Source organism: Poecile atricapillus, chromosome 22, assembly GCF_030490865.1.
Source record: "Poecile atricapillus isolate bPoeAtr1 chromosome 22, bPoeAtr1.hap1, whole genome shotgun sequence".
NCBI classification, from domain to species: Eukaryota; Metazoa; Chordata; class Aves; order Passeriformes; family Paridae; genus Poecile; species Poecile atricapillus.
Window position 1 is genome coordinate 1,111,565 of NC_081270.1, and position 13,072 is coordinate 1,124,636.

General features: G+C 51.0%; 1 protein-coding gene across 2 annotated transcripts; it reads left to right on the plus strand.

The window, feature by feature from the left end:
- The first annotated feature begins 225 nt into the window (after nt 1-225).
- ENO1 (enolase 1) lies at nt 226-12,793 on the plus strand. 2 transcript variants are annotated; one of them, XM_058854980.1, is made up of 12 exons: nt 226-379; nt 3,743-3,836; nt 5,152-5,247; nt 7,119-7,177; nt 8,109-8,178; nt 8,359-8,492; nt 8,621-8,843; nt 10,346-10,543; nt 10,784-10,985; nt 11,334-11,442; nt 11,864-11,922; nt 12,332-12,793. In XM_058854980.1, the coding sequence occupies exons 1-12, from the start codon at nt 248-250 to the stop codon at nt 12,399-12,401; spliced, it is 1,446 nt and encodes a 481-aa protein (XP_058710963.1). In that variant the 5' UTR covers nt 226-247; the 3' UTR covers nt 12,402-12,793. The 2 variants fall into 2 exon arrangements, with proteins under 2 accessions (XP_058710963.1, XP_058710962.1); XM_058854979.1 differs by lacking the exon at nt 7,119-7,177 and adding an exon at nt 7,460-7,518 and having other exon boundaries at nt 227-379.
- Nucleotides 12,794-13,072: the final 279 nt, after the last annotated feature.

A 13,072-nucleotide genomic window follows, 5' to 3' on the forward strand; every position in this document is an offset into this window, starting at 1 on the left:
TGTCCAGCACCGCTCCCGCCCCAGGCCGTTCCCTCCGCCATGCTGCCCCTCACGGCTCCCCCCGCGCTCCGCTCCACATGGTCCCGCCCGCTCCCCCCGCGCACTTGGGCCGCGCCGGCCCCGCCCCCTCGCGCGGGGATTTTCCACGCGGCCGCGGCCCGGCCGCACGTAGCGCACGCACGCGAGCCCGCCGCTGGCGCGAGGCGGCCGCAGCCAATCGGAGCGCGGCGCCGGGCGGTGCCGGCCAATGGGCGCGGCCGGGGGGCGGGTCCTGCGCGCGAGGGCGGCTATAGCCGGGCGGGCACCGAGGCGCTCGGTCTCAGTCAGAGCCGGGGCGGCGACAGCGGTGCGGCTGCGGAGCGGGGCTGCCGGCACAGCGGTGAGTGCGGCGGCCGCAGCGCCTCTCGCTCAGCCCCCCGCGGGCCGGGAGGCCGCGGTTTACCCCTCCCCACGTAGCAGCCGCCGAGCCCCAGCCGTCCCCGTGGCAAAGGGCCGGGCTGAGGCTCGGTGGTCCCCGGGGGCTGCAGGCCGCTGTGTGTTCCCGCAGCACCGGCGGGGAAGGGAGGGCCTGCGGCGGCCCGAGCCCCGGCAGTGTGCGGGGGTGGGGGTTAAAAACGGGGGGGATGTTCTGGGTCAAGGCGGGGGCAGAATCGGGGGAATATGGTGGGTCAAGGCGGGGGTAGAATCAAGGGAATATGATGGGGTCAGGGTATCCTCAAAGGCAGAGTTTAACCTCTTTCTTTTAATCATTAACAGTCGCTCTCGGATTGCGTGTGATGATTTGGACCTTCCCCTCTTTAGTGGCTGTCCTTCAGCTTCCCATCTCAAATATTTAACGTTTGCTGGCACTCCATCTGTGCCTGAGGTCTCTTGGTGGGTAGTTAGGTGCTGGTTATCCCAAGGCAGCGCTGCTGGGGAGAAGCCCCTGTGGATAAAGAGCTGCCTGTTAACCATCCTGCCTCTCCGAGAGGATCCTCAGCTCTCTCCTGCTCCGTTATTTGCCTGCTGAGTCACAGGGAAGGGCCGGGGCTCTCTCAGCCTGGCAGGAAATAGTGAAGTTTGTCATCCAAACCCACAGGGTGAGCCAACGCAGTTTCAGGCCTCCATCTTACTAAACACGGAGAGAGAAAGTGGTTGAACGTGTCTGTGATTTGCTCCCTGCCAGGCATCCTTCAGAACCCGTTGGATCATGTTGTAGAGGTGAATTAATACCCCGTGGAGTGCAGAGGAGCAGGGATGGAATGTGCACATTTGTCCTGTTTCTAGGAATGCTTTGGCAGGGGAATTAATACGTTGGGATCTGATAGAGTGCACTCAAAGGTCTCAGCTTTTTTCAGAGCACTGGTGGTATGAGAGTTACGGTCATAAGGACATTTAAGCATTGAGAGAGGCTTCCACTGATAAATGTGGCAGGCAAATGTGGCAGGCCTGTAATAAGACACTCACTAGGGCAGTTATTTCTATGGCTAAACTTTAGTGCTGCTTTTTAAATCTCCATTCAGATACTTGCAGTGCTCAGCCTTAACCCTGTATTGATTTTAGAGAAATGTGGCTGCAGAATAGCTCACAAGGACAGGGTTTGCTATAAAAAAAAAAATCTTTGGAAATAATTTTCAGTTGGAGTAATCTCCAGTTGAGAGTACTGCATTCCCTGTGCAGGGCATGGGGTCAGATGAGGAATAAGTGGTGATTTCTTAGACTTGAGCAGGTAGTGAAAAAGGTCCTCAGAGCTGGCAGAAGGTTGTAACTTACCCTTGGAGTAGGTACTCACTGCTCCTGGGTAGGCCAGGCAAGCTGGAGTGTGTGGCTTCCCCCTGAAGGGAGACAGTGACCTTGTCAGCAGATTATGCTGCAAAAAAAGGTTTAAGGCAGTGTGCTCGTTAAATACCACCGTGGTATTTGCGTGTTTGGCAGAGGACAAAGGTCTGAGCAGACAGTGCAGCTGTGACCTCTCTGCCCTCAGTCAGCATTTCCATGGTTAAACCTGGGCACACAGGGGCTGACCCTTGTCTTCTAGATGAGTTGCTTGAGGTAGAATACATCGTGCTGTGCTTGTGGTGAGCTAAACAGCATCACTTCTACCCTAGAGCTCAAAGGGAAAATTGTTTCTTGAACACAGGAGTGGGGGAATTTTCAAAAGGAGCATCAAGAATTTCTGGGGTGATGCAGTGCTGTGAAATGCCCCTTTCTGCAGAAAAGGGAAGGACTCTGGTTCTTTGTTAAGGATGCTGGAGTAGTGTCTGACCAGGCAGACATTCCCAGTGGAAGCTCTTGCAGCGTGTATTCCTCAAGTGCCTCCTTTGTGAAGGTCAACAAACAGCTCTGGCTCTGTGCTCAGAGTTACAGGGGGCTGGATGTGCTTTCAAAGATTGAGGCACCTCAGGTTTTGTGGCAAAGCCAAGGTTGTAAAGATGAAAATAAGGTTTAGCAGGTGCAGCCTGATCAGCTCTGGAAGCCCTTTTTGGATAAGTGGGCATTCTTCCTGTTAGCCACTGCTCAGTGCATCTGCAGAGAGCAGAGTGTTCGTGTGGGTGGGACTGATAAGCAGAGAGTTGCAGGGATTTATTTCTAGCTCGTGTGTTCACAGACTGAAGCTCAGTCGTGGCAGCATGAAGGTCAGCTTGAAGAAGTGGTCTTGTTCCATATTTTAGTGCTATCATGTGTCAGTGTGGGGGTCCGACTGAAACCTTAGACACTGTGCAGGGGCAGGGCAGCTGCAAGGGACACTTGAAAGCAAAGGCTGCCTGTGCTTTTGACCTGGGGAGGGCAGAGTTTGCTGTGGGGGCAGGAGTGTGTGCAGCTACCCCCTCACAGACTCTGAACCAGCAGCAGCATTTCTAAGGTCATGTTTTTTTAACTTTGCAGTAACTGTGGAAGGATTCATGACCGTTTCTGTAAACAGGGTTGCCACCCACATTGGCTTGCCAAAAAACTGGCTTCCAGATAGTTCTGTGTCTGAGGCTGAGTTCCCTTCTGTGCAGATGGGCTGGGTTTGGTGCCAGTCGATGGCTTACAGGCATGTGTATGACTTGATTTTTAAAATGTAGCTGGGCTTACATAAGAATTCCCTTACTGCAGTTTTCTGAAGTGGGTAAATGTGAGAAGGGAAAAAGGAAGTATTCAAAAGATCAGGGGGATTTTTATTCCTTTTAAGAGGAAAAATTAAGAGGAAAAAGTATTCCTGTAAATGCTCAACAGGGTGTAACTATTAATGCAAGCTTTTAATGAGAGCTGTGACTGCTTCTGTTTCGTCACTGGTTCCGTTTGGCTCTGAGCAGCTGCTGTGCATACTAAGAGCACTCTGCATACTGAGAGCTATTGCATTCTGGTCTCTTATCAAAAAGAACTCCTAACTGATAGCAGAGAGTTGCTGTTTTGGGATCTCTCTGCTGCTCTGGCCTGGTGAGGTGATGTTCTTTTAGATTTGTCACCTGCTCCTGCTCTTCTGTCTAGGGTCTGATGATACTGCAGCTCAAGTCTTTTGGGAACATCAAAAGAGATTGTCCCTTGCACATAAGGAAGTGATTTTTCTAATAATAAAGTCATGGGACACTGGAAGAGCTTGTCCAGAGAAGCTGTGGCTGCCCCATCCCTGAGAATGTTCCAGGCCAGGCTGGATGAGGCTCATCCAGCAGCCTGCTCTGGTGAAGGTGTCACTGCCCGTGGCAGGGTGTGGGATTGAGCTTTATGGTCCCTTCCAACCCAAACCATTCAATGAGTAATGCTAAGCTCCTCTTTTCAGGTACTAAAGATGTCTATTACCAAGATCCACGCCCGTGAAATCTTTGACTCCCGTGGGAATCCCACTGTTGAGGTAGACCTCTACACCAACAAAGGTGAGTCCTCAGCTGCAGGTGTTCATCCCTGGCTTAGAGCTGATAGAACTCGAGGCCCTCAGAAGTACACAACCTGCCCTGTTCTAGCAGTGGAGCTGTGCTTTTTCCTCCACATATAAAACTTGTTGGAACTTGCTGTGAGACTTGCAGGAAAAGCCTCTGCCTCATTCTGTTGGATGAGTTTGCTGAGCTTGAGCTCCTGGCCTGGGCAGTGCAGGTTTTTTGAAGGGTGCTGCTTCTTACAGCTTGAACTGTGTGAGAGCTGTTGCAAACCTTTCCTCCTTCCCTTTCCCCAGCATAAACTGGGATAGCACCTGGAAATTCTGAGTTAAGGTTCCTGCCCCCTGTCCTCGAGCAGCTGCTAATGGGCCTGGCTGTCAGTGCTCCCCACACTCTGTATGAGTACACTTGAAGTTTAATTCTTATTTTGTCTGCAGTGGCTTTCTGTAATGACACAATCTTCTGCTGCACAGTTGAATTTTGGGTAATGATTTCTTCTCTGCCTAAGTACTCGGGCATGACTGAAGAACTTGTCTAATTGGGTTTTCACATGTAACATATTTTTAATTATTGTAGGACTTTCCCTTGGTTTGTTAGTTGTTCATCCCACATCTGATGGGATCTGACAAAAGCATTGTGCAAACTCATAGCAATGTGGTTTGGTGGAATGAGCAAACACAATGGCTGTAATACACTGACTAAAGAGCTGATCTTTCTGCCTCAAAAGATTAATGCAGTCATTTAATGAGACTGCCCCCACTAAGCTCCTTGATTTAGTGGGATAAGGGAAAAGACTGGAGGCTGAAGTTGGCATCTTGAACCCTGGGCAGAGCAGGCTCCATTGTGCAGATTTGCTCCAAGTTCAGCATCCTTGGCTGAAGAAATGGGCTGTCTGGGTGGCTCTGCTGCTGTCAGAAGAGCTCAGAACTCCTGTTAATAAAACAGGTCTCCTAATTGTCCCTCTTATGCCATATCCTAGAAGAATTTAAGAGCTTGCCTTGCTCTTAAAAAGCAGATCCAGTGAATGAAGCTATCTTTTTGGAAGGGGAATGGATGCCTTCCTTAACTCTTAATGCACAGTGGAGGAGGAGGACAGTTTGCTGTTGATCAGTGTGAGGGAGATGCTGATAAATTGGTGCTGCTGTAAATGAGCAGACAGCCCTGGTAGGATCACTGGACATGAGCAGAGGTGTGGTTTAGAGATTCCCTCTCCCAGCTCCAGGGCTGGAAGTGTGTGGCAGGCTGGAGTGGTGTGTGGCTGGAGGATGTTTTGTGGGTTGGAGTGTGCCAAGGTGTTTTTTCCTCTTGTGAACAGGTCTGTTCAGAGCTGCTGTTCCCAGCGGTGCCTCAACTGGAATCTATGAGGCTCTGGAGCTTCGTGACAATGACAAGACACGCTACATGGGCAAAGGTAAAGCTGGGCACCCAGAGGGCTGGGGGACAGGGCTGCATGTGCTGGGCTCCTGCTGCCCTGTCTGTTCTGCACAAGGGCTGGCAGCTGAGCTGAGGGCACACAGGGAGGGACAGCAGTGCCTGGCAGCTGTGGGCTGGGGCAGAGGCAAAGCTGAGGGACCTGGCCTGGTTTCCTGGGCACAGCCTGGAGGTTGACTCTGCCTCCAGCAGTGCAGCTGAATGGTGCTGCAGGGCACCTGCACAGGTGGGTGTGTGCAGCTGGGCACACCCAGCCAGGTGACAATGTCTCTGGTACAATGTGCCCAGGTGTACTTTGTCACCCTGTTCCTCCTGTGCTGTGTTGGTGCATGGCAGAGTGCTTTACCAGTGTTGTAAGGGAGTCTAAACTGCCAGCTCCAAAAGCCTTGGTCATCCTGCAGTTAGTCACAAGGTCTTTTTGTGGACCCAATTTTCCCAGAACATTTAAATCTGTCAGCTCTGACACTGCAGACTCCTTAGATCCCAGCATGTTAAATCCTGAACCTGAGGTTTTATGCCAGCTGCTGTCCATGGCAAATGTGCAGCTCTGCACTGGTAGTCCTGGAAGGTGCCTCTATTCCAGACCCCACAAACAGCCCACTGGGGCTCTTTGTCTGCCAGGACAGGTAGCCAGGACACTGAAGTTTGTGTTAATGGTGTAATATTTCACTTGTCTGGGGGCTGGTTGTGTGTTCTGAAGAGAAGCTAAACCCAGCAGTCACCAGGATGGCTTGGGAACAAGTATGGGTGAGAATGAATAGCTGCAAACAAGATGTCATTGCCTAATAAACATCCCAGCAGTACTTCTCATGATTATTCTGAGAGTTTGGACAGTCAGGGCTCCTTCTTAACTTGCTGCTCTAAAAGCATTGGCAATGCCTTTGAAGTGTAAGCGATCATCTTGACTTTTGGCTGGAAGAGAGAATTATTTTCAAACTTTGCTGCCAGTCAGGTGAAAAGAAACTGAAACATTTTTGCTGATTAAGAGCAATTAAAGTGGATAACTACTGAATTGAACTTAAAGAGCCTTGTCTTAGAAGATTCATGATTGTTAATACCTTAACAGAGAATAAATGCCTGGATGACTGAATGTCCTTAAAACCTGAGGCTCTTATGCTGTTTACCCAGGGCACTTTTTCTTGCAAAGAGTTAGATGTGTATGTACCTCACTGTGCTAAATGTGTCTGCTCAGACCTGTTAAGTCTGATCCTATGGGCAGTTCTTAATGGCAATTAATTAGCCTGTAGTTAACAGGCTGTAGCTGAGGGGCTTTGTCAGCTGGGAAATAACACAAGTTATGAAAAAATAATCATCAAACAGGATGAGTTGCAGATAGCTGGTAGGCCTTTTGTAATAGAGGTCTGCAGACTTAGACTATTTGAAAAAGCAATTAATATGGTTTACAATGCCATCAATTAGCATTCATCATTCTGAAGCTTAGGTTTTTGGAAGTCTTTAAACACTGCACAGTAAATAAGGTGATGCTATAGCAGTGGTACAAAATAGTGCCAGGTAGTGAAATGCCTGAGCTGCTGTGTGTGTAACTTCTGGGGAAAGCTTTTTTCCTCCCCTTACTCCTGGGTTCTGTGAGGTGATGGGAGAGCCCATCCAAACACCTCTAAGTGCTGTCATTGAGCCCTTGAGGCTTGGGCCAGCAGTGGTGATGGCAGAGTTACAGGGGCCTGGGTTAGGAGCCCAAACAGAGCCTTGCACAGCTTCCTGTGCCCTTTGAGCTGTTTGTGTCCAGTCCATTGCTCAGTGCTGCCTCTGTGTCCTCTCCTGCCTTCCTGTGGGGTTGGCTGTGGGTCTGCACCTGTGCCTTGACTCTGGTGTCCGTTTCGCTTCTGTCAGGTGTCTCCAGAGCTGTTAAATATGTTAATGAGTTCCTGGCCACAGCACTGTGCACACAGGTAATGGATGTGCTCCCAGTGCAGCCCTGGCACTCAGATGAGTCTCTCCAGTGCATGGCCTGGCAGACTAACCTGGCATTCCTGGACAATTCCTTGCCAATGCATCCTTCCTGTGCCTCCCAGTCCAGCCAGGGCCTCTCAGTGTTCAGACCTGGCCGTGAGCTCAGCTTGGACTGGGGCTGGGGTAGCATGAGGTGGTTTTCCTGGATGTTCCTGACATCCCCTACTAATCCCTGCATAACCTGTGTGTTGACCAGTGTCTGATCTGCTTGTTCCTTCCAGGTGTCTCAAAAGCTGTTGAGCACGTCAATAAAACGATTGCACCTGCACTGATTAGCAAGGTAGGAGCAATCTGTCTTCTCTTAACATCTCCTACAGCCAGGCAGTGTCCAAACCATCCTCTGTGGTGTGTAACCTGGGGAGTGTCAGCCCATGTGTTGGAGTGCATGTGATCAAACTGACTACAGCCATGGTTTTACTTAATTTACTTAATGAGTGCATATCTAACACGTAATGAAACACTCTCCAGCAGCCTGGTGTTGTAGTGTGCAGAAACACTTCAGCCCCTGGGAGCTGCAGTGGTGCAGCTGGGATACAAGCTGATTTATGCTTCAAAGAGTGGCTGAGTGATGCAGAGGGGCTGGGTTTTATCCAAGCAGGGTAATTTGGAAGGGGATCTAGAGAAGTGAGCTGCCTCTGTTTAGTGGGCACTAAGCCCTGCCTACAAAGGCTGGTGCAGAACTAAGTGGTAATTGGTAAAGTGATGGCACATCCAGCTCAGCTGTCAGCCTTGGGCTGCTGCTGTGTGGTAATGACAGGAATTGGTCTGGTCAGCTGCCCTTGAGCAAGGGGTGTCAGTGCAGTGGTGGGCAGGTGAGGCTTTGTGCACCTGTGCTTGCTGTCAAACAGTGTTTTGGTTGCTTCTCTGCAGAATGTCAACGTTGTGGAGCAAGAAAAGATTGACAAGCTGATGCTGGAAATGGATGGGACAGAGAACAAATGTGAGTGGGCTTTGTGTTGCACTGAGGGGTGAAAAGATGGGTCAATAGAATTCTATTTACCAGAACCAACAGCCAGCGTATGGCCTTGTGCTGTGCACTGCCACAATGCAAACCATGGGCTGGTATTGCTGAGTCTCTTTTTATAAAGACATTTCTCTAAACAATTTCTTCCCATTTCAGCCAAATTTGGTGCTAATGCCATCCTGGGTGTGTCTCTGGCTGTGTGCAAAGCCGGTGCTGCTGAGAAGGGTGTTCCCCTGTACCGTCACATCGCTGACCTTGCTGGAAATCCAGAAGTCATTCTCCCGGTTCCCGTAAGTGCCTGGGTGGGGCAGGCCTTGCTTTGACTTCAGCCTGCTGCTCTTGGATCCAGCTCTAGAGAACGAGTGTGAATGTGAGGGCTGTTACCATGTTCCAACCTGGCTTTTCCTGCTTCCTCAAGGCTTTCAACGTGATCAACGGGGGCTCCCACGCTGGCAACAAGCTGGCCATGCAGGAGTTCATGATCCTGCCCGTGGGGGCAGACAGCTTCAAGGACGCCATGCGTGTCGGGGCAGAGGTCTACCACAACCTCAAGAACGTCATCAAGGAGAAGTATGGCAAGGATGCCACCAACGTGGGGGATGAGGGTGGCTTTGCCCCCAACATCCTGGAAAACAAAGAAGGTAAGGATGAGCCAAGTGTGGGAGGAGATGTAACTGACAGCTGGAGAATGATCCCATTGATCCTGCCTGTCATCGATATTGGGCAGGCTATCAGCTCAAAGGGGTAGAACTTCCTGCCGTGTCTTTGCTCTGTTTCTTACCCTGCCAGACATCCTGATGTGGTCAGGTATTCCCTTGGACATCAGTCTGTGCAATTTGACAGGATGGTTTTTACTTCAGTGCCTCATTACTCTCATTCCTGTAGCAGCTTGAGGGAATCTTGTGCCCTTCCAGTTGAAAAGTGATGTGGGAACATCTGTGCACTGCAGGTGTTCCAGAAGTCAGCAGACAGAGATGAGTGGAGTTGTTTTTCTGCAAGGAGGGAAAACAGTTTGTGCTCTGCCTGGTGGTGTGTGGGAGGGCACAAAGGTTTGCCTGGGAAGCTGAGGCAGTTGCTGCTTCCATGGCCAAACAGTTCTGTTCAGGAACCTGTGGGAGAGGCAGTTTGTCTGTGGGAAGCAAAATCTCTGTTCCTACAAAAACGGTACCAGAGGAGCTTTTTCTGCCTCTCCAGAGATGGAGCTGCTAACAAGGCAGTGGAAAATGAGCTCAGCTGAGTTGACTTTATTTGGTTTTGTTATTGTGGAGGGCACTGGTGAACTGTGCTGCCCTTTCTGAAGATACTGAGGCAGCACCAACAATTGTGGCATTTCTGAGTCCCAGTGTCACATGCAGCTTTGCTGGGTCTGTACCCTTGCAGACACTGGTGAAGATGACCTTGAATGACAATTACATTCCAAGGAATTTTTGTTGCTGGCAGCAGCTGCTTTTGCAGTTTGTGCTACATTAGCATCTTACAAAACACAACCAAACCCCCACAAAAGTAACCCAAACAAAAAAACCAACCCAACAGCAAAAGAAAACACTTGAGCTAAGCGTCCTGCTGCAAACAGCCTGCTGATCCCAGCTGCTCCCCTGCAGCTCAGGGGTGCTTGGGACTCTGCCAAACAGCACCGTGCAGAGACTTGTGCTGAGTGGTTCTGTCCCTTCTTGTGCAGGTAAATGTGCATGTGGAGAACAGGTAGGTGCCAGGAGGAGTCTCCTGTGCAGAGGCAGGCTCTGTCTCCTTGCTGACAGGGTTTGGATGCTCAGCACTTCCATGGTCAACACCTGCTCAGGAGCTAAAAGGGATTAGAGTGCAGGCACTGCTTCCTGCCCACATGCATAAAGTTGAAAGAGGATGTGAAATCATTTGGTATTAAGCTTTCTGGGCTGACATGTAGTCCTGCCTGAAGAGATTAGGAATCCCATAATGGTGTCTCAAGGGTATTACAAGCTAAAAGCAGTATTAAAGTAATATCTTGTTCCAGTCAGTTCAGAAGTAGGAGAATTTAAGAACCTTTTCCTTTGGGCTTTCTGAAGGGGCTAAGGGAGATTGTTTGCCAGTGAGTGTGGTGCTGTTGGGAAATGAGGAGCTCTGTGGTTGGGATGGCTGGCAGGCACTCAGGAGCTCTGTGTTACAGCTCTGGAGCTGCTGAAGACAGCCATTGCCAAGGCTGGCTACACGGACAAGGTGGTCATTGGCATGGACGTGGCTGCCTCCGAGTTCTACCGCGATGGGAAATACGACCTGGACTTCAAATCCCCTGATGATCCCAGCAGATACATCTCTCCTGACCAGCTGGCTGACCTGTACAAGGGCTTTGTCAAGAACTACCCTGGTAAGGTGTTCATCAGTGAGAAGCACAGTGTGCTGGTGGTGAATTGGGTCAATTGGTGGTGAATTTGATCAATGAAGGAAGGAGTCGGTGTGCAGCCCGAGCTCCTGCCTTGCTCAGCCTCTGGGGGTCTCAGGAATGTTCTGGGTAGTGGGTAGCACTTGTCTGCAGCACTTTGGTACCACTCATCCAGACAAGACCTTAGTGCTGGCATTGTCCTAAAGCTGCTGTGTCCCTCCACAGTTGTGTCCATTGAAGACCCCTTTGACCAGGATGACTGGGGTGCCTGGAAGAAGTTCACTGGCAGTGTCAACATCCAGGTGGTTGGTGATGATCTGACTGTGACCAACCCAAAGAGAATTGCCAAGGCTGTGGATGAGAAGGCCTGCAACTGCCTCCTCCTCAAGGTCAACCAGATCGGCTCCGTGACAGAGTCCCTGCAGGCGTGAGTTGTGCCCTCTGGGCCAGGGTGGGGCTGGTTTTAACTGGGGGAGATAACACACAGAGCAGGTCTAGGGGAACAGAAATCTATTGGGGTATCTGTGAAGAGAGAACTGTTATTAACTGATAGGGGACATTGACAAACCTGTACCTTCATGGTCCTGATGTCACATGGGTGCCCTGAGCAGCTTCCCAGGGTCTGAGCGTCTGCGACAGCAGCTCCAGATCACCTTGTCCTGTGACCCTGCCCTGTCCCAACAGGCAGTCCTGTGCTGCCCCTTGGCAGTGTCACTGGAGCAAAGGCTGCTGGGCACAGGGCGTGGTGTGAGCCTCTTCTCTTGATCCCTTGCAGCTGCAAGCTGGCCCAGTCCAATGGCTGGGGTGTGATGGTGAGCCACCGCTCTGGAGAGACAGAAGACACCTTCATTGCTGACCTGGTAGTGGGTCTCTGCACTGGCCAGGTTGGTATCTGCAGCTGCTGCAGTTTGGCTGTTTGCTTGATGGGATAATTTTGTGGTGAAGCCAAAGCCATGGTGCACTGCCCTGCCTCCAGGGGTGCAGATTTGCTGTGACTGTTTGCAGGGAGCTGATTTGTTAATGGAGTGTGACATGGGAACACCTTATCTTGTGCAAACTCACCTTTAACCAGCAGTGTCAGAGGTCCTGGCTCCAGTGGCTGTCCTGGGGTTTCCTGGTCCCGCAGCTGATAGCAAATGAACAACCTCTGTTGCTCCCAAGAGCTCTTGTGTTTGCATGTGCAGATACTGAGCCTGATGCCCAAAGCAGAGCTTCTGATGATGCTTATTAGGAGAATTTTTGTGTTGTGTTGAAGTTTTGTGTTGGCACTTCAGAGTTCTTCACTAACTTGGTGATTTCCCTCAGATCAAAACCGGTGCCCCGTGCCGATCCGAGCGTCTGGCCAAGTACAACCAGCTGCTGAGGTGAGCCTGGGACTGGGAAAGGGCTTTCATTCTGCTGCTGCTCTGGGGGCACAGCTTGGGCTTTGCCCCTCACAAACACCTGCAGCTGCAGGACGTGCCCTGGCAGAGGGGCTTGTGGCTGCTGGGTGGGTGAGGTCCAGAACAGATCACACCAGGCATGCTGTGATGCTGCACTGAGACATTGTTCTCTGTGCCTGAGGCAGTTCCTGGGCAAGCATCAGAAACATTTGGGTTGGGTGAGGTGTGTGGCCCTGCCCCAGTGTGCAGGGGCTTGCTGGGAGCTGCCTGGTCACTGCAGGACCTCCAGGGCCGGGATGTGGATCGGGTGTTGAGTGTGAGGCCCGTGGCTGTGCTAGTGCAGGGCTTCTCTGCTGGCTGCTGACACCCAGTGCTCTCTGTCCTTCACCAGAATTGAGGAGGAGCTCGGCAGCAAGGCTCGCTTTGCTGGGAGGAACTTCAGGAACCCTCGTGTCAACTAAGGATGGAAAAGTCCCCTGTTCTGGTTCAGCACTAGTCATTGACTTAGATCACAATTACTTGTACTAGAAAGAAAAGGGCAGCTGAAGGAGAAGACCAGTCTGCAGGTCCTCTTATCCCCTAGATGATCCCTTCACCCAGTGTTTTCACCAACTCTGGTCTGTTAATTGTAATGCTCTGCTGCTTCTGTAGAACAATCCCTGGGGGTGTTCTGTGTATTTAACACCCTCAGGGGTCATGACATTGTGATTCTGGGCATAAACACTTTAGTTCCCTTCTCTGCCTGTCTGATCTTCAACGTTTGGAGCTGTGTGATTTGCAGTGCAGCAAGAGGTACCTGCAGACAGACCGTAGTGTTTTTACATGTGATAAATAAAAGCATCAAACAACCCAATGTGAGTGTGGCTTGCAGTTATTTGGAGGAGTCTCTGGAGCAGGGATTCCCCAGCTTTAAAACCATGGAATGGTTGGTGTGGGAAGGGACCTTAAGGCTCATCTTTGCCCTTTTTCCTGGGTTGTGGGGAGAGTTTTTGGGGTGTCTCTGTCTCTGTGATGGTGTGGGGACAATCAGAGGAGCAGAGTTGTGATCTCAGTGTGTTTTTGGGGTGTCTCTGTCTCTCTGGTGGTGTGGGGACAGTCAGAGGAGCAGAGCTGTGATCTCAGTGTGTTTTTG

Coding starts and splice junctions, on each gene's coding strand:
- ENO1 (XM_058854980.1), top strand. CDS start 248: ATGGGCGCGGCCGGGGGGCGGGTCCTGCGCGCGAGGGCGGCTATAGCC. Junction 7,178..8,108: donor CCACAGCACTGTGCACACAG/GTAATGGATGTG, acceptor GCTTCTCTGCAG/AATGTCAACGTTGTGGAGCA. Junction 8,493..8,620: donor AAGTCATTCTCCCGGTTCCC/GTAAGTGCCTGG, acceptor TGCTTCCTCAAG/GCTTTCAACGTGATCAACGG.